The sequence below is a fragment of the Cyanistes caeruleus genome, chromosome 17 (genome assembly GCF_971803275.1).
Source record: "Cyanistes caeruleus chromosome 17, bCyaCae1.hap1.1, whole genome shotgun sequence".
NCBI lineage: Eukaryota > Metazoa > Chordata > Aves > Passeriformes > Paridae > Cyanistes > Cyanistes caeruleus.
Window position 1 is genome coordinate 13,035,981 of NC_141717.1, and position 24,337 is coordinate 13,060,317.

At 41.6% G+C, this 24,337-nt stretch overlaps 1 protein-coding gene across 6 annotated transcripts in view; it reads left to right on the top strand.

Annotated features, from left to right (window-relative positions):
* Positions 1–24,337, top strand: part of SDK1 (sidekick cell adhesion molecule 1) — a 385,141-nt gene that overhangs the window by 254,204 nt on the left and 106,600 nt on the right. For all 6 annotated transcript variants that reach the window (XM_086855185.1, XM_086855184.1, XM_086855187.1 and 3 more), the window contains 5 exons: positions 4,997–5,133; positions 11,758–11,905; positions 12,754–12,894; positions 16,354–16,535; positions 24,071–24,186. In XM_086855185.1, the coding sequence (XP_086711311.1) occupies positions 4,997–5,133; positions 11,758–11,905; positions 12,754–12,894; positions 16,354–16,535; positions 24,071–24,186 (724 nt within the window). The remainder of the gene's footprint in view (positions 1–4,996; positions 5,134–11,757; positions 11,906–12,753; positions 12,895–16,353; positions 16,536–24,070; positions 24,187–24,337) is intronic.

Below are 24,337 nucleotides of genomic sequence, written 5' to 3' on the forward strand. Positions count from 1 at the left end.
GCCCATGCTAGAGGATCTCTTTGTTGTAAGAATGTGACTGCAAAGTATGGTAATGCTGCATTGTTGGAAAATCAAAGCCCCATACAAGCCTCTGTTATGTCACAACATATAGTAAAATCTTCTAGGCTCTTTCTCTATGCAAAAATATGGGAAGGACAATGTAATACAAAAATAGGCAATTTATTCCTGGCAGCAAGTTCATCTTCTTTCAGTTCCTTTTCATCAGAGAAAGAGCTATTATTGTCCTGTCTTCTTCAAAAGCAGGAGAGGGAAGCTAACCACTTATAATAAACCCCAGTGGGTTGCCAGGAATGCACAGTATTGCCTTTGTCAGCCATCTATCCATGAATTTGGATACCCTTTTTACTGGAGTATCTATAATTGCCGCTTCTTCCAATTTTTTCCCAATAATCCCATAAAAAAATTATTGCTAAAATTAAAGTGGGTATGACCAATGCAGGGTAAGAGACAGAAATGACATACCATTGCAAATGTAACTTGATACAGATCCCACATCCCTTGGTTGCTATAGCCCATCTCTTCTCCTTTCTCCAGGGAGAGAAAGCAGAAGGAATGTCAAACTTGAAAATATATTATTCCTTCCTCACCAGAAGGAAGGCTTCTATTTATTTTTCCAAGCTCTCTATTGAGATGTCATCCGAGAATCAAGGTTCACTGCTGAGTCTGAGTGCTCTTGATACTCAAAGGAGAAATATTGCCCAGAAATGCATTGGGAAATAAATGCCATTGTGTCTGTTTGTCACTGAAGGTATAGCAGGAATGTAGGTGTTTTCAGCAAAAAGAAAGCAAAAAATTCAAACCTCTCTTCCAAGTCATCTCCAGATCTGAGCAGATTGGAATGGGAAATAAATCTGTGCACTCTGGAACTCAGCAACCCTTTAGTTCCAAAAATTCCCCTTGTTACAGACCTGTGAGAGACAAAGCCTCAAAACTCGGGGCTGCCTCGCACGAATTCTTCCTGCATTTATAAATTGGAGAGGATTCTTTCGCAAGAGAAACTGCAGAGTCCTGAGCAACAGTTGCCACGTTTGTTAATTTAAACCATTATAAACTTTAAGGAGCAGAGCTGTCAGGGCTGAGTGCTGCATCCCCTCCCTGCCTCAGCCCGGTGCTGTTATCGGCCGTGGCAGATGAAGCAGCTGCTCCTGAGCAGAGCCTGCCTGCTGGACCTGACTGAGGGAATCGTTTATGAAATTGGAGCAGGGCTTTTCAGAACCTGACAAGAAAACTTGTTTAATCTCCTGTGCCTTTTTAGTAATCCCATCTTCAGTCACAGTCTCTCTTATTGCTTGCTGTTGGACCATTTTTCTCAGAAGTCTCTCCAAACCGTGTCTGGTTTATTTTTCTCAGCAAATAGTCTGCTTTTAGCTAATTTTATAAAACACTCTATGTGTTTGCTGAGTGAATTTTTCAGCTGCCCTCTGGCAGTGATGAGCTGACTCAAAACATTAGGGTTTCTGTTTTGAGCATGTATCATCTGCAACTGGCTAATATTTCTCTCCCAGATTGTCACAATGACTTCATGTTCTTTTCTTGCAAATGCACTATTTTAATTGCTTTGTCAGAGTTCCCTCAGGTCACCTTGGTGGCAATGCCATTAACCCTGGGCTTATCTATCAATTACAGATTTTAAAGTGTCCATGGATGTATTTTGCTATCACATAAAATAAGTTATGGAAAACTTGCCTCCATGCAACTCTTCAGCACTAGAAAAATGAGGTTTTAAGATACTCTGTATTGAAAAACTTCCATATATTTCCTGTTGGGGTTTCACTGAACAAAAGAAAGATAATGATGGAATTACAATTTGTGTGTCTGGTCAAGGTCTGTTCAGTGCTCTGGGTGTTATTATCCTAAACCTCACCCACTTTCTTGGTGCTGGCCAGTTCTAGTCTGAGGTCCTCCTCACCTGAGGAAGGGTTGAAATTTGAATTCTCTGCAATAATTTCTTGGGCATTAGAAGCAAGGAAAAGTAATCCTCTTAAAGGAAAAACAGAAGCAATGATCTCTTTGGGGAATGTGAATATTCATGATGGTGGTACAGGTCTCATTTATCATCTCTTCCACAGGGTATGTGGTAGCAAATGAGAAGGAGACAAAGTGTAAGTGCATGGTAAAGTAGAAATTACTACTTATTAATGTCTGCTTTTGCATACTACGAGAGAGGTACACTCCTGTGCTGAAATGGCTTTGCAGCTTTAAATATTTATTTCTGTCCAGGTGTGTTTCTTAGGCACTTGTTCTGTCTGCCTCAAGGGGTTTAAATCTGTGAGCACCATCTGTTGTTGTTCAGCATGGACACGTTTGGGTAAAGACAAAGCCAGTATTTGTGATATTTGTGGATGGGGTGTCCTGGGTGGAGGCAGCAGCTCACGCTACTCAATCTCTGTCTGAACAGAACGTGCCCGTTTCCCTCGTGCTGCTGCTGCTTGTCCTCATCAAGCTGAGAGAATAATCTACTAAACCCAAATCCTAATCAAATAAAACCCAGGTTTTAACCCAGTTAGTGCATTTAAAAAACAGGGAAAAGGGGATGTCCCCTCTTCTTCCAAAGTCTTCTGAGTCTCGCGCATTTGGACAAAGAGACTGGGCTTTAAGTTTTTCTTAATTGTGTAGTCTCTGTCTTCAAGTGAGCTGTTAACTGAGCCCTTCTAATGTACAGGACATCAAGAGTAGTAAATGCACACCTTGAAAATACCTGGAATCTATACCAGGAGTGTTCATTTGCTGCCCAGAAGAGCAGATATATGGGGATAATCTGCTGTGAGCTCCCCCTCAGCCATTCCTCCCACATTGTTTCTGTGGCCATCATCTTCCAGGAGGAGCTGGAGCCACAGCCCCTCTCTGAGCTCTTCCCCACAGAGACTGGTGATAAATGAAGTGGGGACTGGGACTCCTGTGAGCCATGTAGCAACAAGACGTTTCACTCTTCTCTTCAGTAATTTCCTTTGCCAGCTTAATCACAAAAACTTTTCGAACCAGCTTTCCTAGGACATAATGATAAATTGTGGTGGAGGTTTAATGTTTATTATAATTTAATGTTTCAGTCAAAATTAAGCAGCACACTCCTGTAGTCCCTGGGTAAATGGTCATATCTTACACCCCCACACTTTCTAGCGACAGCCACGCTCTGTCTCCCAGGTCAGCTGCCCTCCTGCTCTGTTTCCAGGTCCCCCTCCTCTCTAAATGTGCATATCCAAAATTTCACAGTGTTCAAAATCTACTCCCTTTGGGCCCACACATGCTCCTTGCTGTGCCTGATGTTTGTTTTAGTTCCAAAGTGGCCGTGTCTGAGCTGTCAGTGCACACCCAGACAGGGGTGAGAACAGTCAACTCAAACTCCTCACCATCAAGGCATCTCAAGCAAGCGATTTAATGAAGTTGAGATCTGAATCACACCCTGAGGTGTCATTCCATGTTTACTACAGAAAGAGCCTGGGGTCACCGTGCTGCTAATTTGGTTCTGCGTTTAAAGTCAAATGAGATGAGACAAGGCTTTGAGTCTCAGGTTTAGCCTTAGGAAATATCAACCCCTCTTGCCTGGAGAGAGGTGGGCAGGGAAGTGCCTTCTGCTTCTGGTGCCTCATTAGCTGTGTGTTTTTCTTGCCACTCTTTGGCTCTTCCAGCAATATTTTAATTTTTTTTTTTTCTTTGGTGCTAACTCCACAGTGTGTATCCATCAGAAACGCGTAAACAAAAGCATTCACGGCTTTAACAGAAAAATAATAAAACTATTGTCTGGCTCTCCATATGTTCCTCAATCTTCCTGCAGAAACAGAAATCCAGGACATATTTATTGTTCTGGCTTGGAGCCAGAGCCTGTATTTACTTTTGTGAGTGGCTGAGGAGTTGCAGTTTTTAAATAACTCTGAGCCTTCAGTGGCAAAATACATCACAGGCAGGAATTACTGCATTTTTAATTTAAACATGTGAGTGCCCTCATGGCTTTCTGCTCTGGCCTGAGCTGTGGAAGGGTCACCCTCAGCCTTCCTGGGGAGGAGGACAGATGGAATGGGTAAAAACTAGCCCTCCTTGCTTTTCATTCACTCCAAAATTCTCCTTCTCCTTAGGAACCAGGATGATAAGGAGCAAAAATCATGCTTAAGTATAAAGCTGAAGAGCTTTTATCTCTTAAAACACATCAGCATTTAAGGGCTGCAGCAGAATTTAGTGTTCTCACTTCACCATGCAGCTCCCACTTGCAGCCAATGGGTACAAATGAAATGTTTTTCCACAAATTTCCTTTATGTGTAGAAATTACACATTTTAATTGAGCTGCTGTTTTATTTTTGCTTTTGAAATGTTTTATGTTGTATTTCCATGGGGTTTCTGTAGGCATTTTCACTACATTTTCTGGTTGGGTGCTTCCAAAAATCCTTATTATAGGGAGGAAGGATTCTACCCATGACAGGATAAGCCTGAATCCGTGAGTAAATCAAGCTGTTCTGTAGCCTAAGAATACATATGGTAATTTTGATTAGTCGCTCTGTGTGGATAGTGTCAATGTCTTCTGCTTCCCTGAGTATGAAAAATTCCATGTTAAATCATATCTCCCATGTGTTTTACTGTTTATACGTATCATTGCTGTCACATTGTAGGGACGTCATTGTAAGAAGGGAGAAAAAGTGAGAGAGGAAATTTATTGACCAACTTTCTCAGTCAAAAACAGGATGAAAATTGGCTTTTATCCACATTTAGCGACATGTCCATTAGCTGTTCCAAGCATCAGCCTTGGGACTTTCAGCATAATTTTTTTCCCCCCCCGAACAGGATAAAACTGAGAAGAATCCTGTGATGTCTTTCATTTATTTAATTGTACAATAGCTGCCGGTGGTTTTATATCCATCATCACACGGGGCTGATGTCGCCCGCCTTTAACTGCCTGTAAGACTGGAGCTGAATGAAACGTAGATTAATTTTTCTGTGCTGGTTTATTTTATTTTTCCCCCCCTTCTCTTTCCCTTTTCCTCCACAGTGAGCTGCCTCACTCCCCTCAGAACCTCGTGGCCACCCTGAACTCCTCCTACAGCCGCAGCGTGATGCTCTCCTGGGTGCGCCCCTTCGACGGCAACAGCCCCGTGCTCTACTACGTGGTGGAGCTCTCTGAGAACAGTAAGTCAAATACTTCTCAGCCTGATGGTGTTTTTAATTATTCCTTCACACTCACCTCTCCCCAGAGCTGCTGACAAAACGCTGCTGCAGTTTGCTAAACGGGAGCCAGCCTGCACAAAGGGGTTTTACGTTCAGGTGTTTGCACACTGAAAGAGTGCAATGACAAAGAGGGCTCAGATGGAGGGATTGTTTTACAGGAAAGGCTTGGTTGTACCTCTAGTGTTGCCAGCCAGACTTGAGGCACAACAGCTCATTTCTCAGTAAAACAGCAGTGGTCAGTTTGTTCCTTCCCATGGCTTTTTATCCAATTTTGTGGATTTCTTGGTGCATTCGAAGCCCCAGATTTCACCTAAAAGATTCAGGGAGGGTGATAATTCAAGGAACTGATGGTCTATTAAAAGAAAAACTTGGATGTCAAGAGGAACTGCTGTCTTACCTCTCTGTGGGCTCATATATTTTCTCTGCTTTCTCTATCATTTGACACCATTCCTTTAGGCAGGTGGTTGAGGATCCTTGAGTGCAATCCAAATTCTGACTTCCTGGGTTACAAACCTGGGCATTGGGAATTGCCACTTCCCAGTTTTATCATGCTGTGCACCAGGTCCTCCGTGGCTCTCAGTCTGCAAGGTTATTCAGGGACATTGCTAATGCCTCTTTAGGAGTTGATGGAAAGATGAGGTTATATGGAAATCGGTCACCTTGGCAATACTTTCTAATCTCTATCACCCTAGGAGCTGGAAATCCAAGCTGAACAATTGATTCTTGATGAAAAAATTAAGAGCATCACTTTTTGTGACATGTGGAAATTAGTCACTGCATAACTGAATGTGAAACAGTTCTGATTTCTGATTATCTGGAGAGCAGCAGTTTGTTTTGCCACACGGAGAGCTTGAAGGGAAACTTGAGCTTCAGATCACATACAAGCCTTTTGCTTTGCAGGCTGGAGTGAATAACTTCTCAGATGTGGAGGTCCCAGAACCGATGGTCTTGACAACTGTTCAGCAAAGTGCAGGTTTCTAATCCTAGCAGAAATCCAAAGTCATGCCCAGGGCTGCTGTCCTTAAAATAGTTCTTTTCAAGCAAAGACTCCTGATCTTTTTGAAACAAATGAATAAGAAAATCCACGATCCTGCACTCATCCTCTACTTTATCATCACTTTCCTTCCTATTTTCACTCTTCTCTCCTTCCCTCCCATAACCACAGCCCAATAACTGCCTGTTTTACTTCTTTTCCTTCTTTCACCCAAGGATGTTACCCTTGTGTTCCTTGTTTCCCAGTGGCTTTGTTGATGACAAGTTAGTGAAGTCCCAGTCTGGGAATACTGTCCTATAATACAAAGGTCCTCGAGCTGTATTCACACAGAGGTGCCAGAACATGTGCTCGTGGGTCCTGCAGTGGGCTGCATTGACTGGGACAAGTCCCTAAAAGAGTTATTCTCTAAGAGAGATTCTCCTGGTAGTGCCAGGAGAATCATGGAATTGTTTCAGTTGGAAGGGACCTTAAAGATCATCTCGTTCCATCATCTTTCTTGTGTCATGGAGGAGTTTGGAAGGTCTTCAAGTCCTTTCTACCAAGGATGCTTTGCAGTTATATAGGAATGGGGTAGATGTGCCATCATTTTAGAATTAATTCACTGAAATTTGTTGAAGGCTCAGCCAAAATAAACAGTAGTTCTTTGGAAAGCATGCACACAGTCCCTGAGAGCACCAGAGTCCTGTGAACCTCTGTAATTTCACAGGTAATTTTGGCTGATGTCTTTGCAGTCTGCCACTGAGAGGGTCTCCTTGTCCCAAAGCACAGGTCTGTGTCTTGCCACAGCTCAAAGCTGCAAAAGCCAAAGACAGGCCAGGTTTGTTGTGAACTGAGCATCTTAACTCCCAGATGTATCTCAGGTCTTGCTGTCCTTTACATTTTTGTCTTTATTTACTTTGTGTGCAATGTGTAAATGATTGCCCACAGAAGTAGAACAGGGAAGAATCTGATGTTCCACTGTTGCTGTGTTCTGTTATTCCTTATATACAGAATAGAGCAGCAATGTCAGCAGTGGCTTTGGTTTGGAACACTGACTGTAATGTCTGCACACTGTTCCTGGCTTGTTTTGGTTTCTGTTTTCCTGAAGTGTTTGTTTTTCAGGGTTATTTCGATCTCAGCGATGTGTGGTTAATATTTAGCTTCTCCAGTCCTCCTGCTCCTCTGGAAACCATCACCTTCCCTTTGTTCCCAGCCATCCCAAGCACTGTTTGTGCACAAACTGGCATTTGATGTTGTGTAGGTATAGCTTGGTCTGATATGACTGTGCAGAAACTCTCTTTGCTTTTCTAAGACAATTTCTGTTTGGGTTTTGTGCTGCAGAAGGAGCGACTGTCAGGAAAACAGGGAACACCACAAGCTCTGTCACTGTCACAGCAAATCAATGTGCCTCCCATCCCAATCCCCCTTCACTTCCAGACGTGAAGGAGGGACACCACAATTATGTGTGGTTTATTTTCCAGTTAGCAAAGCTGCACAGGTTTTGTTCTTAGTTCTGTGGAGTTTGAATGTTTGCAGTTTGAGTGTTTTGGGTACAGGTGCTGAAATGTGGCCTTGCTTCGTTGCTTTGTTTGAGCTGTTTTGTTTAGGATAGCTCTCACAGCTTTGGGATCCACGGCAGGTTTTGAAGCACATACCATAAATGAATACACAACAGTGTCTGTTGCAGAGAAATAGCTGAAAGAAGAGAAGAGAAAGAAAGAGGGTTCAAAATAACGAGTATAAATTTCAGGGGTTTAATTACCAGCTGCATTAGAGGGAGGCGTGTCACTCCACCTGGCATGGATTAGAACTCCTTTTCATTAATATCAATTCAGTAAAGAGATACAAAACCCTTATTTTAATTAGAGAGGAAAAAACAGCGGCAGATCGTGCACATAAATTGCTGGGAATATGAACGACTCTAGCCACCTAATTTTTAGAATTAATGTATTTGGCATAATGCAATAATTCTCAAAATACAAGTATTCACAGTAGACTGTGTCTGTGGGTGACTTGAAACATATGGCCTTAAACATTTGGGGGCAAATTTATAATCTAATTTGAAAAACACAGTTCCAAGGAAACACAGTCATTAAGTATTCCTGCCCACACAGAGCCAAGAATGTGAACCTTGATTTGAAATAGGATTTTCAAATAAATAGTACCATGCATTGCTGTCATTTGCACTAATATAATTTTGGATGTTTCATGACCTGTTTAGCCCCATTGCGATTTTCCTCAGAATTCCAATGAAGTGTCTTCATGGAGTTAGGAGGGGATATGCTTATTTTATTCCAAAAGGGTTTAGACTGAAAGAATTAATAAAAAAAATATTCTGAATAGTCTTTTAAATGAAGAAATGAATTAAGACTTACAGAATTCTGCTGATGACAATTAAGATAAAAGCTCATTTTTGTTTTATTGTGTTCTGGGATATCTGTGCTGTGTGAGGTAATGATATAACTCAGATTCATCACGTTGTGCCAGTGAGGAGATAATAAAAGTTCCTGTGGAAAGCATCTTTACATGCTTAACTAAAACCTGTGCATTGTCATCCTGAATTTAGTAGGAATAGTCAAATGGCAAATATTGAACTCATTGATAAATCTTTGCAAAAATCAAAATAAAATAAAATAAATCAAAATGTATTGTCATTATGATCGTGACTCAGATCTAGATCATTTTAAAAGATACTTTTTTTAAGACCACTGCTAGACCTTGTATAGATAGGTCCTACCAACAAAGGGTGCACCATTTAGCATTTTTTTGCAATATCATATTGCTACAAAGGTTTGAAAGATTAATTCAGTGAATTCCAGCAGTACAGCAGATTCCTACACTGCCATCTATGCAAAACCCCCTGGAGAAGGAGAGAGATGGAAATGTGTTCCAAACCTGCAAAAAACAGCTTTCTGCAGCAGATCTGATCAGTAATACTAAATTAGAAATGATTTTTGGGGAAATTGCAATTAATGCATGAACTGTACGGTAGCAGGGAAATGGGGAAGAGAAGCCTCTTGGCACATAGCCAGAGTTATTGAACGCATCAAGCACATCCAGAAATTCATGACAGAAAAATAAAGTAATTTCTAAAACCCCAAAATGACATTGTGCACCAGAGAACAGCCTGTGAGATTCTTCATTTCCAATAAATTAACTTGGAGAGGCAATCAGAGTTAATTCAGAATGCCCAATATTTGTAAGACAACAGACAGCTCAACATGGAAGTTGTTCAGACAGTGGCAATTACGGGGAAAGAGCAGCAGAGCCCAGAGTATGTTCTGGGCAGCTTAAGTTAAATGAAGGATTAGCAGAGTCTGTTTTGTCTAACAGAGGCTTTTTTAATAGTTTGACCTGGCAAGTCTTTTGTCACCATGGAGTTTCTCCAGGCTTCCTGGGACAGGTGAGTGACAGCTATCCCTGGAGGACAGGAGAGGTGGTGTTGAAAATTTTATGGCATGTTTCCCATGTCAGAATTGCTCTTCTTCACAGTGAAAAGAGCTTCTGCACAATCCTGGGGTTGGTTGTGTGTGTCTAAAGAGGGAGATCCGGTTTTTTGGAGTGTTTTGTTTATTGATTGTCAAAAAAAAAAAGACTTGACATTTAAATTTTAAAGATACTCTGCACACTCAGTGTATCCAGTGCTCCAGGAGTGAGCGAATGGTCCCGGAGCCGCCCTCCTCTCTGAATCAGAGTGCCCAGGAGATGAATAGGCTTCGTTTATATTAGTTTCCAGTTTAATCTCTCTTCCTGCCAGATCTTTTATCTTCCACCAGGAGAGGAAAAAGAATTAATAAAGTATTCTACAGATGCAGCATATAAACAGAGCAAAGCCCCAAGGTGCTGAGGAGATTAATAGGGCCTGTTGTTGAATCAAACTGCTCACTACATTGAGCTGCTTGGGTTAAGCACTCTCAGGTGGTGTTTACACTGGCAGTAAACAAATGAAATGCTCTAGGAAACGGACCACTGCCCAAGTAGCTCATGCAGGGGTATTTCACTCCCCTCTTGGTGTCTGCTCTTCTATTTTCCTCAGGAAGTTCCTTCAGGCAGTGCACCAGGTCAGCTGTACCTTACCTCCAGTTTCCCTTGATTTGTTGCTGTGCACTCTGGCCTTAACAAGGCTGTTTGGGAAGTCTCAAGGGAAGCCTGTGAAAATTTAGAAGGAACTAGGGTGCAAAAAACTCCTAAGCAACGCTTTCCTAGATGGCACAGGTGTGCTTCCTCTAAGGGCTCTCTAAAAGAAATCCAATGTTCAGCTAAGATAAATTGGCATCGAGATCTTGCAGCCAAAGTGGCTGTTGGTAAATCAACAATTGGCAAGGACAGACCTTGACTGCTGTGCAAATGTCCCTCTCCAGCATTCCCAGTATTCTGCTGCGTCAGGTTTCCTGTTAAAAAAGGCTTCGTTCTGGCAAGGCCCTTACTGGAATAAATACTTTTGGAGTAATTTGAAGATGCAGTGTTTATAGCCCAACTGGCATCACACCCTAGAGGACTAAACTTGCTAAGGAATCTGCCAGAAAAGCACAAAATGAGTGACTTCTGTCTTGGTGTGAAGTTTAGCAGCCTTCCACGTTTGGGACATCTCATCTTCATTTTCAGGCAGACGTTGAGGTGACCTGCCAGGAACCATGATGCACTTCTGATGAGCAGCATGCACAGATAACGTTGCCAAAATCTACAGCAAGCTCCTCAGCAATTTCCAGAAGTGTTAGTAATTTTGAGCAGGGAGCATGAAAACAGCTGGTATTATTTAAAAACTGAACAAATCTTCAAATTGGCTGATTCCATTGCTGTACTGTTGCAACACAGACCAAATGTCACCTCTCGTGACTATTTCAGTCGTGGCTTCAGGAAGAATACGTGACACCAGGCTATGGAGGGAAGAAATCAGAATATTTAATTTTCAACATGTTTCATTTCTGACCTCTTTAAAAACTTGTAAATGTAATTTGGGCATCAGAGGAGCTCGGTATGGCAAGAATGCAAACTGACAGTGAGGGATTTAGAGTGCTGCCAGGGCTCCTTCTACCAGGGAATCTTCCTAGGACAATTAGATTCCATGCCGAATACTATCACTAGGGGGAAAAAAAAATTGCAGACACATAGAATCAGCAGCAGAAGCTTTCTCAGGTCTTGCAGCAAAGGACTGATTTGGCAGAGAGAGTCACGCTTCTACACCTGCTTGCAAGCTGGGTAGGAAGATATTCCAAACTGACTGTGAATTTCATTAGAATTCTTCCACCAGAGCCACTCATGGGTGTGGTGGTGTGATGGCCTGCCAAACAGATGGGTTGTGAAATACACAGCCCATCTGTCTTTATCATGCTTGTTTCCTCTTTTATTAAAATGTTAATGAATATAGTTTTTATTTATTATGCCATGACATGTGCAGCATCACTTTCCAGTAGACAAATGTGCAATCTGCATAACCGTGTGGGCTGACAGGAAGGTTTCTTCTGCTGAAAAGAAACTTCTTCCCAAAGTTCCTCTGAGGGAAGCAAGCACAAAGAGCTCTGAGCAGTCAGAGGCATTTTCTCCCTTCTGCAGGGCTTTTGACAGGCACTTTCATCTTCTTTCTTTTTTTCCCATGCTAATTTTCCCAACAGATTCTCCCTGGAAGGTTCACCTGTCAAACCTTGACCCAAAGATGACCGGTGTCACTGTCAGTGGCCTCACTCCAGCCAGAACCTACCAGTTCAGGGTGTGTGCAGTCAACCAGGTGGGCAAGGGCCGCTACAGCACCGAGACCAGCAGGTAATGACAGTCAGAATCTGTGTGCTAAAGGGACAGCGACCTGGGGAGGGAGAAAATGCTGCTTGTGAATGAAAGAATAAAATAATCTTTTGTGCAATGATTGGGAGATGAAGAAGTTACCATTTCCCAGGCCTCTGGAGAGTGCTCTGCAGCTGGCAAGACTTGGGGATGATGGCATCTGGGGGATGCAGGAGATCAGCACATCGTTGGAGAGGTGTCCTCATACTCCAGAGTATCAGTTGAGCAGAATCTTGAAAATTGTATTTTGCTCTTGTGCTAAGCCCCAGCAGTTAGCCTGGGCAGGAGCAGAGCTCTCACCCTGTCATGGCAATGTCACTTCTGGAATTTACCCAGACGTGACAGAGAAGGATGGCTTCATCATATTCAGTTTCAAATGCATCCCTCTTCTTCTATGAACCAAAGCTTGCTGCTAGCTTGAATTGCAGAACAGCTGAACTCTAAATGGCTTTTTCAAAATGTAAGAGTTTGATATGAAAAATATTGAAAGAGCTGAAAGAAACAATTTGGAAGGAGTCACAGACACTGGACCTGAGCTCTTACTCATTCAGGCTTGTAATCTTTTTAAAGAGTTGTAGCAGCCTGGGTGATTCCAAGAGAATAGGGTTACCTCAGCTGTCTGTCTTGTTGCTTGCTTAACTGATTTCCTATTATGTTGATTTGTTGTAACTATTTCATGCATGTCTTCAGCAGTTTGATCAGCATTATATTTCTTCCTAGTCATCAGACTGTGATAAAAGAAAGTGGTTCACTTGGAGGGGATACAGGAAACAGACTGTTATTTATGATTTCTTTCAACACCTATGTCCATCACATTATTTTGTACTTAGGTTGATGCTACCTGAGGAGCCCCCCAGTGCCCCCCCTAAAAACATCGTGGCCAGTGGGAGAACCAATCAATCCATCATGGTCCAGTGGCAGCCTCCTCCTGAGAGTGAGCACAACGGGGTTCTGCATGGCTACATCCTAAGGTGAGTCCTTTATTAACCTGGAAGGTCCAGAGATAGGTCCAGAGGTGCATAAGGGACTTCAAATGGTGTGACTTAAGAGTGAAATAAAAGCTGTCTCTAATTGAATTAAAGATATTCGTTACTGTTTGCAAATGCACAGGCTGCCCTGGTTTGTTTAATGTGAGAAAACAACTTTTCAAGGGGTCACAAGGGTGCAGCCACTTAAATTCTGGCCTGTCTGTCCTAGAGAGTCTGGGGGCTCCATCAGCTGCTCTGAAGGATCAGCTCCCAGAGGAAACTCCCAACATCCTTTTATTCCATTTTCAAAGGAAGTGAAGCACCAAGTAATGCAAGTGTTCACGTGGAAGGCTGGTACAGTGCAGCCTATGCAGATGTATATTTGCTTATTACAAGCTCAGCTCCCTGCTCAAAAGGTTAATTAAATTTACCAAAGACACAACAGGGCTCCTGCCTATGGAGGAGCAGCAAAAGAATCAATAAACTTCAGTTCTGTGCCAAACAAAATGGAGAGAGGGAATGACAGGTCAGATGCTTTGTGGCAGACCTTGGTTTGGTTTTCAAAATCAGCCAGTTGAGTAAGATCCTGTCAGTATTTATTGATGAGAAACACATTCAGGCAGGTAACTGGGAATCCTGCACACATCCAGTCTGGCTGCTTACACAGGATTCATTGTGCTGGAAAGGGTGTTGCCACACAAGAGACTTTGCAGAGCATTTCCCTGAGGTGATTTTTTGGGACTCAGTATTCACTCCTACCCAATTCCACTACAGATTGCTGCTCATTTGGCATCCTCCACACCCTGCAGTGCTAGCAGCCAGCTAGGGCCACACCTCTAGTGAGTGAGACATTATCTAATTTAGAGTTTTTGTGGGAAACTCACAGCCCCTGAAATATTTCCAAGTGATGGTTACAGCCTCCTGTGGGCAGGCTGCTGCCATTTTTAATACAGTGTCCTCCAGAACTGTAAAAGAGAACTAAATGCTGCAGTTTAAATGCCAACATCCTGTTCATGCTGTGCTCCTACTTTCACTGGCATGGATGGAAAGGCTTTTGTCATGTTAAGAGTGTTGGTGAGCTCCCAGAATAGCTCTGGGAAGTTCCCTCTGTCTGCAGGCAGAGCTGAGTCTGTTCCTCTCCCTGTCACCTGCACAGAGCCCCTTGGCAGAGGTGAGCCCCCTGTGCAAGTGCTTTTGGTGCAAGGTTTTAGAGCTGGGCTCAGTTTAAAATGTTTTTACAGCCATCAGTGGGGAAAGGTGCTTTAACTTCTTCCTGCAGAAGGACCCTGAGTCCTGGGTTCCCATTTGCACAGGGTGCAAATGTCATTTATGCAATTCTTCCCTTCAAACTGGTCTCCTCAGTGGTAGGATTAATTCCTTAGGTATTCCCAGGGAGTCTTTCCCAGACTCAGCATGAAGTCCTTTGAAAAAGCAATCCCATAGGCTCTAACTTATGGCAATCTGTGCTGTTTTCTCCATATAGCATTTCCAATAAGGTTTAACTTTGGTACTTTCTACAGTATTTATCTGCATAATTGATCTCTGACCTTGCTGTAACATCTCTTTCCATTTTAATAATGCTCATATTCATTATGCTCAATCTGTGAACACTTTTGGTGTCTTCCTGCTTTGTCTTGACAGCAGAGCAGAGAAACCATTTATTCAACAGGAATTTAAGATTATCACATAAAATCACAACTGTCCCAGGTAATAAACCAGGCTGTTCTTCCAAGCTGAATTGTGTGGTCACAGCAATATGCACTGAAGAACAGTGTTCCTGCACTGATTTCTGCAGAATCAGGGTACAGCAGAATGAAAAGCACCAGCCATCTCAGAGACCCAAAGCTCAAGACATGCAAGATGCTAAATTGATGGAACACCTGATCTTTAAAAGTGAAGGTGCACTGCACAAGTCATGTGGAGTATCCATCAAAGTCCATGGTGAGAAAAATCATGAAGACATGACATTTGTGAACTGGCCTCCTTCCTCTGCCCTTTTTCTCACTGCCAGTATTGCATTTAGGGGTCTGCATGCTAACAGCATAACAGATTAAATCACAGGAGCACTTAGAGCTTGTCTGCTGGGCAGGAGACAGAACATTGCTGCACTAAGAACTGACTTTGCCACGGAGCACACACCCTGCACAGGAGGTGAGAGAGGAAGGGAGAGCACGACTCAAAACGCAGCTGAGGGCTGCTATTTCTCCATTTCCAGTTATATTTTGTAAATGGAATCACACCAGTGTAGCATTACAAATATTAAGTGTGCTAAAGGATGGTCAAGTGAGGAGCAGAAAATAGAGGTCTTGTCAGTGATTAAGATCTGGTCTCATTATAGGAAGACTTTAGAACAAAAATCTCTGGCTGAACACATGAAGTTGTCTAGTCATAAACATTGCACCAATTTTGCTTAGATGAGTTTAAAATGTCTCTGTAAGATGTCAATGAAATTGTTCTGTGTCAATAAACTTTAGGTGGTTGCAGTGAGGCAAAGGATGGGTAAGAGTGTATAAAAGTTGTGCAGTGAATAAAAATACAAATCTTTCCATATTTGTCTTTTTCATGGAGCAATGCCTTGTGTCCCTTATTTGGCCTCTGGTTTTTTGGGTTTTTTTGTGAATTAGCATATTGTGAGCATCCACTGTAGTGCTTTCCTAAAGGAAGGAAAACAAATAGTATTATTCACATTCTCAGATTTGCAAGGTTTGTTTGTTTCCTATAATTTAATTCTTCTCTGTAGTTTGTTGGCCTGGAGAGACACATCAAAGAGGCTCTGTTTTCTGGGATACAGTTTTTACGTGGGAAAATATATTTGGTGTTTCAGCTTCTCATGCCTCAGCAGAAAGAGTTTCAGGATGTTTATCACCCACCTGTGTTTGACACAGCCCTTCTCCTGGAATTCCAGTGCTTACCCAACCATTCAGTCTCAGTAGTATTCAATCCTTATTTTAATCATTCTGTGAAGTAAATTCTGGTGGAAGCCAGGGGTGTCAGTGGCTGGGATTCCAGGAGGTCAGAGCCCTCTGAGCTCTTCCTTTTCAGATTTCAGAAGTGGAGGGGGGAAAAAAACCAACATTTCTCAGGCTGATTTACAGCAGCTCTCTGATAAAAATCACATTTGGGCTATTTTTTGTACTAAATCACAGCTTTTACTAGACAAGCCACATTTAAAAAGCTGTAATTTTTCTGCAACCATAAAACAGGATAAAATACCCGTTTTGTTTAGCCCTGAGCCTGTAATCTCAGTGAGATCAGATTATAAATACTACAGCAGTCAAACATGATATGGTCTTATCAGGAATTGCTATGTTCCTCCTGATTATTTTTCATTATTCTTGGTAAAATTCTGCTGTAAAACTTTGCATATTGCCTCTTCACAAAGGAAGCTATTTTGCCAGTCAGGATATTTTCTCTAATTGATACCATCTAATTAACCAGCTAATTTTTCTCCCCATATGGCAGGTATCGCCTGGCCGGCCTCCCAGGAGAGTACCAGTATAAGAACATCACCAGTGCAGAAATCAACTACTGCTTGGTGAAAGACCTGATCATTTGGACCCAGTATGAAATCCAGGTGGCATCTTACAATGGAGCTGGGCTGGGAGCCTTCAGCAGGCCAGTGACAGAGTACACACTGCAGGGAGGTGAGAAAATCCCACCAGGATCAAATTTATCATCCCACAGCTTCCTTAGGGCACGGCTGCCTGGCTGTCCCACCTTAGAACCTGGGAAATCAATGGTCACTTCAGTCAAATTTGATAGACAGCTTGGAGCAGGAAGCATCTGAAAATTTCAAATGCCTGAGCAAAGCTGAGTCTCTGCTCTATCTCTGGTGTAGAAAAAGCTGGGACTGAAGTCAAAAATTATCTGTTTTGTTGACCCTCATGATGACGTGTTGCCACACTTGCAGGTCAGAGTCAGCTGCAGCAGAAGTAATAAATAGAAATGCTGATGAGAGCTGGGGTCCTGGGGAATGGATTTATGGGACCTGTGACAGGCAGGGGCTGAGGTTACCCTGCCAGGAGAGTTAGAGAAAATATGGCAGGGAATTGGTTTTATCATGGCCAAGGCATGCAAGATGCTGCATATGCAATGTGGGAAACACTGGAGACAGAGTGAACCAGCTGCATTCGTTCTGATAATCACAGAATAACTTGTTTTAAAAATATGGAATAAATTGTAAGGAAAGTATAAGGAGAGATATACAGCCTGTGGAGAAAGGGTTCTGAAACATTTCAGGAATGGTGCAGATACTTGCAAAGGGGAAGATAAAAAGATCCTTAAAGCCCTGATTTTTATGCTACAGCTCCTCCACACTTTTCTAAGTGCGTTAAGAAGAGTATAAATTACACCAACAAAAGGATATGTAATTACTTTTTACAACCAGTGTAAGACATGTTTACACCTCTAGATTGGTATAAAAATCTGTAGGATAATTAAGTGCCAGGTCCTTAAGGCTTCCATATATTCCCATAATTGCAGGGTTGTGCTGGTTGCTGAGCACTGGACAGTACATGGGCTCTACTTCATTGGTCATAAAGCAATTACACTGTTGTAAAAACTTGCAGATTTACAGTGCATCAGTTAATTTCCAATCAGTGAAGAAGATGTAGTTGTTTGTTAATTGTTACTAGGAGTACGTCATAACATGATTAGATACAGTTTGAGGTGTAGAGAGATCTTTAAGAAAAGATTATTCATATGCAACTCTAATTAACCACAACAAATCGAGAAAGAGCTATCTCTGTTCTGTCTTAGGGCATGTAAAGTCTCATAGTTTAGAGGAGCCTAGGCACACTCAACCTCATTCTAGAAGTATTTATAGCAGACCTTGAAATGTTTTTCTTGAAGTCTTCTCCTTGCAGCCAGGATTAATGTTTTCTGTCCCACTAAAGACCCAAGCTCTGCAGAGAATTGGTTTGCCCACAGAATTTGAATCCCTTTTGTGATTATGCTTGTAATTCATTACCTTGTTTATTTGCACATTTTAAGCTATCATAGCACCTTAACCTGCCATCTATTAAGGCCCAGGTTTGGACTTCACACTCTTTTTTCTTTAACCCTGTAATTGACTCTAATTTCCCTTGATATTATGTGCAGTTATTATCATCCTTTATTGATTGGCTGTCTGTTGTCATTTATAAGGGTATAAATCCACTGTTATAAATTAGATGTAGTCAGTCCTGCATTCATGTTAATCAGCAGGAGTGTTCAGACTGCAAGCCAACCTGCAATGGCCTCTTTGGCTTCATGTAATTCCTCAATGCTTGGTAGACATAGAAGAAAAAATGGATATTTCTGATTTATTTCATATTGGTATTTGCTAATAGCTGTTAATAACTACTTCATTGATGCTGCCACCTCCTAATGAACTTTGCTAGGATCACCAAAGGCATATGTTCTGTTTTAAAAAGAGTTTGCAGCCTTTTTACATTTAGAACTGAAAAGGGAGACCGATTGGTATAAATACTCTTTGAAACTAGATTAATATCCAGTCTCAATACATAATGTCCAAATCTCTGCTCCTTTATGTTTATTGTAGTTGAGAAGAGACAGGAAAATCTTGTGACTGTTCTTGCTCCAGAATATTTTTCCTAAACCAAACCAGCAGGAGTAAGAAAAAGCCATGTGTAAAACTGCCTTGTAAATCATATTCTGATTTTAATACGAGCAGAGATAAATGTCAAAGACACACACTCCCATCCATCCCCCTCTCCTGCTACCACCCCACCACCACTGCCTCTGCTCTGACATGCATTGAATGATGTGAGCTGTGCTGGCAAGAACCTGTCTGTCTGCAGATGAAAAATACCTGCAACACCTCATACTAATCAAGTGTTGTGTGCAGCCAGAGCCTGGGAGGAAATGAACCCCGGGAGCAGATCAACCCATTGGCAGGAGCACATCAACATATTGGCACCTTTGTCATAGCAGGTATTGACTGGCCATATAAGCTGTGGATTTATACCAGCAGCTAGTCTATTAATCCCTTATTAGTCCTCTGGCATTGCTTTAGCCACTGAAAACTAATCAGCTGCTCCAAGCTCCTCGAAAATCACCAACTTCCAGAGCACAGCCAAGCTCACGAGGTGCTGAGGGATCTGAGCTTGGAGGGAACTGGTGCATAATGTCAGTGAGATAAAATGTCAGAAAGACTTACTGGCAGAGCACTGAACATCCCAGCACGAGGGTCAGACAGGTTGACTGTCTCTAAAATCTTGAAAGTCTTTTCAGAGTGATATTCAGCCTGATCCTTTGATGCTCTGTATATATAGGTCTTTCTTCATCAGTTTCTCCAGCTGTTCCTTGCTTTGATGTTACTTTTCACAGGGATTTGTGCCAGCCCTCTGCATAGGGCAATTTTACTTATTTAAGCAGTGTCCTGCAGGACTTCTCATTGCTGTATGAAAACCTGAAGTTTCCCAGTACCTTTTCATGTAAGAATAGCTTTGTGAAGGTATAAACATCTTTCTGTGGTGACAGCATTGTCTCTGCTCTGTGCTGTTGGTCATGTTTGCTTTTTCTGCAGGCTGACTTGATAAAGCAGCAGCTTCCACCCCTTACTTTGGGTCTGTCCCTTTCATCTCACCACTGTGAATATCTCTGAGCTTCTCTCTCTTTGAAAAACTGCCACCATGCCTTAGATTTAGGCAGGGCAAGGTTTACAAGTAGAGACATTGCTTCCATTAGCCTCTCCATTAACATTAACCACTTCTATTTATGCTTTTAGTGCCATGTCTTTCTTTTGATGCATATCTCAAAAGCCAAAGTTATTATGTCCCAGAGGTCACAGATCTCAATGTGTGCTTGAATGCTGCTTTAGTTTCCCTTCTTTGCCATGCATGGACACCTTGCCAGGCCAAGAAGGTCTGAGCAAAAGCTCTTCCTGAATAAAAGCCACCAGAGTAGTGAATCTTGATGGTGTGGAAAGGACAAAAACAAGAGGAGTCTGTTCAGCCAGGTCCAAAGCAGCTTATTCCTCAGGCACGAAGAGATGCATCAGAGAAATGTATTTGACTGAGATAGAAGAGCCAGAGGAAAACCAGTTAACTAAAAGCTCCTACTTTATGTAGGAAATAATCTTGAAAAAGGAATCCTTGACTGCAGAGTGTCCTCTTCAACCATTCACTTTACCTCAGTGAAAGGATATTTTCCTTAGTTTTAGCAAAAACATCATTTTCTTTGGGGGCCTCCCAATAGCCTTGGAGCAGCCATGGCTGTTTTGGGCCCAGCTGCTCCAGTGCAGAATCAGGTTGTAGTTGTAGTGGCTGGGGTTTTATCTTGCTTAGATGTCATTTGCCATCTATTGCTTTTATCTATAAATGATTTCACAAGGTGGTGAAAATAGCAGTTGTCTCAGAGAGGACCCTGGCCCCCAGCTCTTAATAAAGAAATAAAATCTTTCTGTGTGAGAGACATGCAGGAAGGGAAGGAGGCATTTCCCAGCTCAAGAAATCCATATATGGATCAATTAGTGCCAGATCTCCCACTGCTGAATTCCAGAATTCACATTTTCAGATGTGTCGAGTTACAGGCACCACTTTTCCTGCACACCCACTGGGTGCCCAGAACAGCAGCAGGGAGCAGAGGGAAGAGGCTTCCCAGGAGGAATTACAGGTCTGCACATCCCACCGCTCCCAGGGGATGCACAGCTCAGCACCTCAAGCTGCTGCATAGAGGAGCAACCAAATCCTCACCTGGAGGAAAGCCTGAGTTCCACAAGCCTGCCTGAGACAGGCAAGCTGCCACCTGGAAGGTCAGGAGCTCCAGAGGAGCCTTTTTTCCAAGCCTGTGTTGAAGATCTATATTTAGAAGCAGGAGTCGGGCGTTCAGAAACTCGGTGGGATTTACATGCTGTTTGCACATGGCCAGAGACAGAATAATTCCATGTACACATGCTTAACCTCAGTGCCTTGTCTCCTCTCAATTATCTTGTCAGTGAAACCCTTTTAATGGTTTTTATCTAGAGTGCTTCCATGACCTTTTCTGCTTGGAATGCTGTACATTAACCCGCAGTCCCGGGGGCTGAGCTCTCCGTAGATTTCCAACCGCATGAACTTTATCAGGAGGAAAGTAACAGTTGGTTGTGTCTGACCAATTTGATCTGCAGCTCTGAGATGACTCCCAGATGGATCTCCAGTGTGAGATGGCTTTGGAATACTTGCAGACATGATGAAGTACAGGTTTAAAAGCTGGGAGTGTAAATACTTGGGGATTACTCTTGAAACACCTGTTTGACATTGGCAGCTTCTGTACAGCTTGACAACAAATTTGTAGGGAGAGAACAGATATTTACCACTAAATTAAAAAAATTCTTTTTCAAATTTAGAAAAAAAAGACAGCCACATCTTCATGAAGTTACTCTCCATGATCTTGGAAAAGTATTTGAGTTTTGAAGTGACCAGAAGGTCACTTCTGATTTAGCTTCCCTCAAACTTCTTTTCTTTTTAAAATGCAGAACTGCTCAGATACCCAAGGAAGTCTTTAATATCAGGACATAAAAGGAGAATTTTATACTGGCACTTTGAAGTAAATTTGAGATTATAATGCCAATATTTTACTGATTAAAAATATAAAAATGTATTACATTATGTCTTCTGCAGTATAATTAAGCTTATGCATATCAGATGAGCCATGTTCTTTCCATCTTTTAAATGCATTAATTGAGATGCAGATGTTGATTTTTCAGTAATGATATCCAAGGAGGAATTGTGATATAAATCATGATTTCCAACATTCTGAAGGTTTTATGTTTTCTGTTCATATTTTTTTTCCATTTTTCGTATTACAGCAGGTATTTTCTCTGCTATGATCATATTTTCTTGTTTCAGAAAATTCTCTCCTAATGAACAAAATATATTTTCCCTTTTAAAAAGAAATAACTAATGCATTTGGTAATCCACATTCCTAGTGGAAGGGATACTTTTACTACGAAACTGTAATAAATCTGTCCTCAAGTGTTTGCCTGGTCCTTTTTTGAGGACTGTGAGGACCACAAATGAAAACTTGGAGCTTGGTGATGCTCAGCTGATTTAGCCTTAATGACAGGAGGAGATTAATCTATCAGTGATATCCTGGTGAATTTCTGATAACAAAATAACAGGAAGACCTGTAACACAATTTTCTTCTGCAATAACGAATCTCTGGCAGTTACAATATCTAAATATGCAGGAAAGTAAGAATTTTGACTTTAAAAATTTTTTATGCATGTTAACCATTAATTATAGGAGGTATTGCACACAAAAGCAGATTCAAATATATTTTGTGGCTCTCATGATAAACAGTTTCATCAAGAACATGAATAAGAAAAAATGCATTTAGTGGAGGACTGTAGCCAAAGCAACTCATTATGACTGCAGAGTGACTTTAATATTTATGACTGTATTTCAGGGTGATTTGGTGAATCTCTTAACTACAAAAACTTTATGATGTCTACAGGTCATTCAGATAATAGTATAACCTTCCAAAAGCACACAGGGAATTATGATACATGGCAGGAAGTAGGGCCCAGATTCTAATGAAAATTTAGGGTACTATCAGATAAACTCTGCTTCCAGAACTCAATAATTATGCATAGTTCATAAATTGTGCCATCAAGTTTTAAATGAGGGCAAGAATGTTCTGACTAATGTGCAGCTACTGAGGTAAAACAAGAATGCAGACTGAAGTTATGGAGCCATGGCAGCATCTTCAGGGAATTTTAGTGACAGAGGGCATGGGAGTGAATGTTCTTGTCATTTCAAACCTGACAACCTTGAGGATTTCTCCATTTTTCTGTGTTGATGTTTCTGGGCTGTGCACATCCTCTGGTGAGTGTGCACTGTCCTGTCTTACTGTGGTGTCTGCACTAGTTAAGAATAATGCCCCTCCACGTCTCTTCCAAGCAAATAGTAACTTTTGGTGGGAAAAGAGGCAATTTTGCATTTTTTAACTTCTTTTCTTCATTTCTTCTCCACACAAAGACTCATCTTCTGAAAAGTAGTTTGGAACTTTACAAGCTTCTGCCCTGCTTTTGAAAAGTGTGGAGGAAGCCACCATTTCTCAGTGGGGATCGTGGATGCTCCTTAGAAGCACAGATCATTGGGCTTTGGTAGAAACTTTCCCTTGGAAGCAGAAGGAACAAAGCCTTCCAGGCTTCAAAACCACTTGTGGATAGTTCCTCTTTCATAGAATACAAATGCACATGGCTGTCAATAGTGATATTTTTGAAGCATTATTAAGCTTATTTTATAGGATTTAAAGTGTCTTAGTCCATTTTTTTGTACTCAGATAGCAGTTTTCTTCCTAAAATTACTATAAGCTTGATAATTTGAGAAAAATAAGTCTGTCTATTAATATTTTTCCCTCTGAGAACGATAGAAATGATGTCTTAAAGCAGTAAGTTGAAGAAATTGCTTGGAATGAGACATTTTATTAAGCAGTGAAATATTTAAGTGCTGTTTCTCGTTGTTTGAAGGCAGCATGCAGTTATATTCCATGCTTTCTTTTGTATTGAGAAAACATGTGTCTAATTAAATCCTTGGCATAAAATGTTTATGCAACTTTTAGTAGATTAGAGGATGTATTGGCTCAGGATATATATAATCAATTCAATATACATGAATGCATATCATATCAAGATAAAATGAGAACAATTCCCAATTCCCAAGAAAAAATCTTTACTGCATGTGATATGACTGGTCCTAATTCTTTAAGCAGCAGTAAATAATAAACAGATGCTGTTGCCAGATTATAATTCACAATTAGAACCTTAATTGTGCGAACTCCATGTTTTCTTGTCTGATCTGGGAAATTGAGCAGCATTAAAGGACTCAGTAAATTTCTCTCAGAATCTCTTCATTCTCTGTGCACTCATGGATGACTGAAAAAGCTGTGCTCACCTATCCTTACGTGGCTCCTGCCTCAAGTCTTTCTGAGAAACTCCTCTGCAGGATAATAAGCTGCAGAAACCATTTCTTCTCCTCCCCTTGAAGGAATCTCCAATACAGGATGAGAAATTAACCCAATTACCCAGCTTCCCAAATCGCTGCTGTTTCAGGGGAAGTGCATCCCTCTCTCAAGGCTGTTACTACTCTGTGGTTTGTGAGTGACACTCAGCGGGTTCTGTGTTCATTTTTCTCTTTTTTCCCCTCATTCTCTCTCTGTTCTGTTTTGTTCCCTCTCTGCTGCCTGGGAGCAGTGCCCACAGCTCCACCTCAGAACGTGCAGGTTGAAGCTGTGAATTCCACAACCATCCAGTTCCTCTGGAACCCTCCACCCCAGCAGTTCATCAACGGCATAAACCAAGGATACAAGGTGAGTACACACGTCCAAAAATGTCTGCACTAACAGTCCTGGTGTAAACCAGAATTTTAACCTTATGATCTCTGAATCTTCAAAGTGACTCTGTGCTTTTAGGAGTGTCTTACATGGGTAAAATAAAGAGGAAAGTGAACAGATGCTGCTC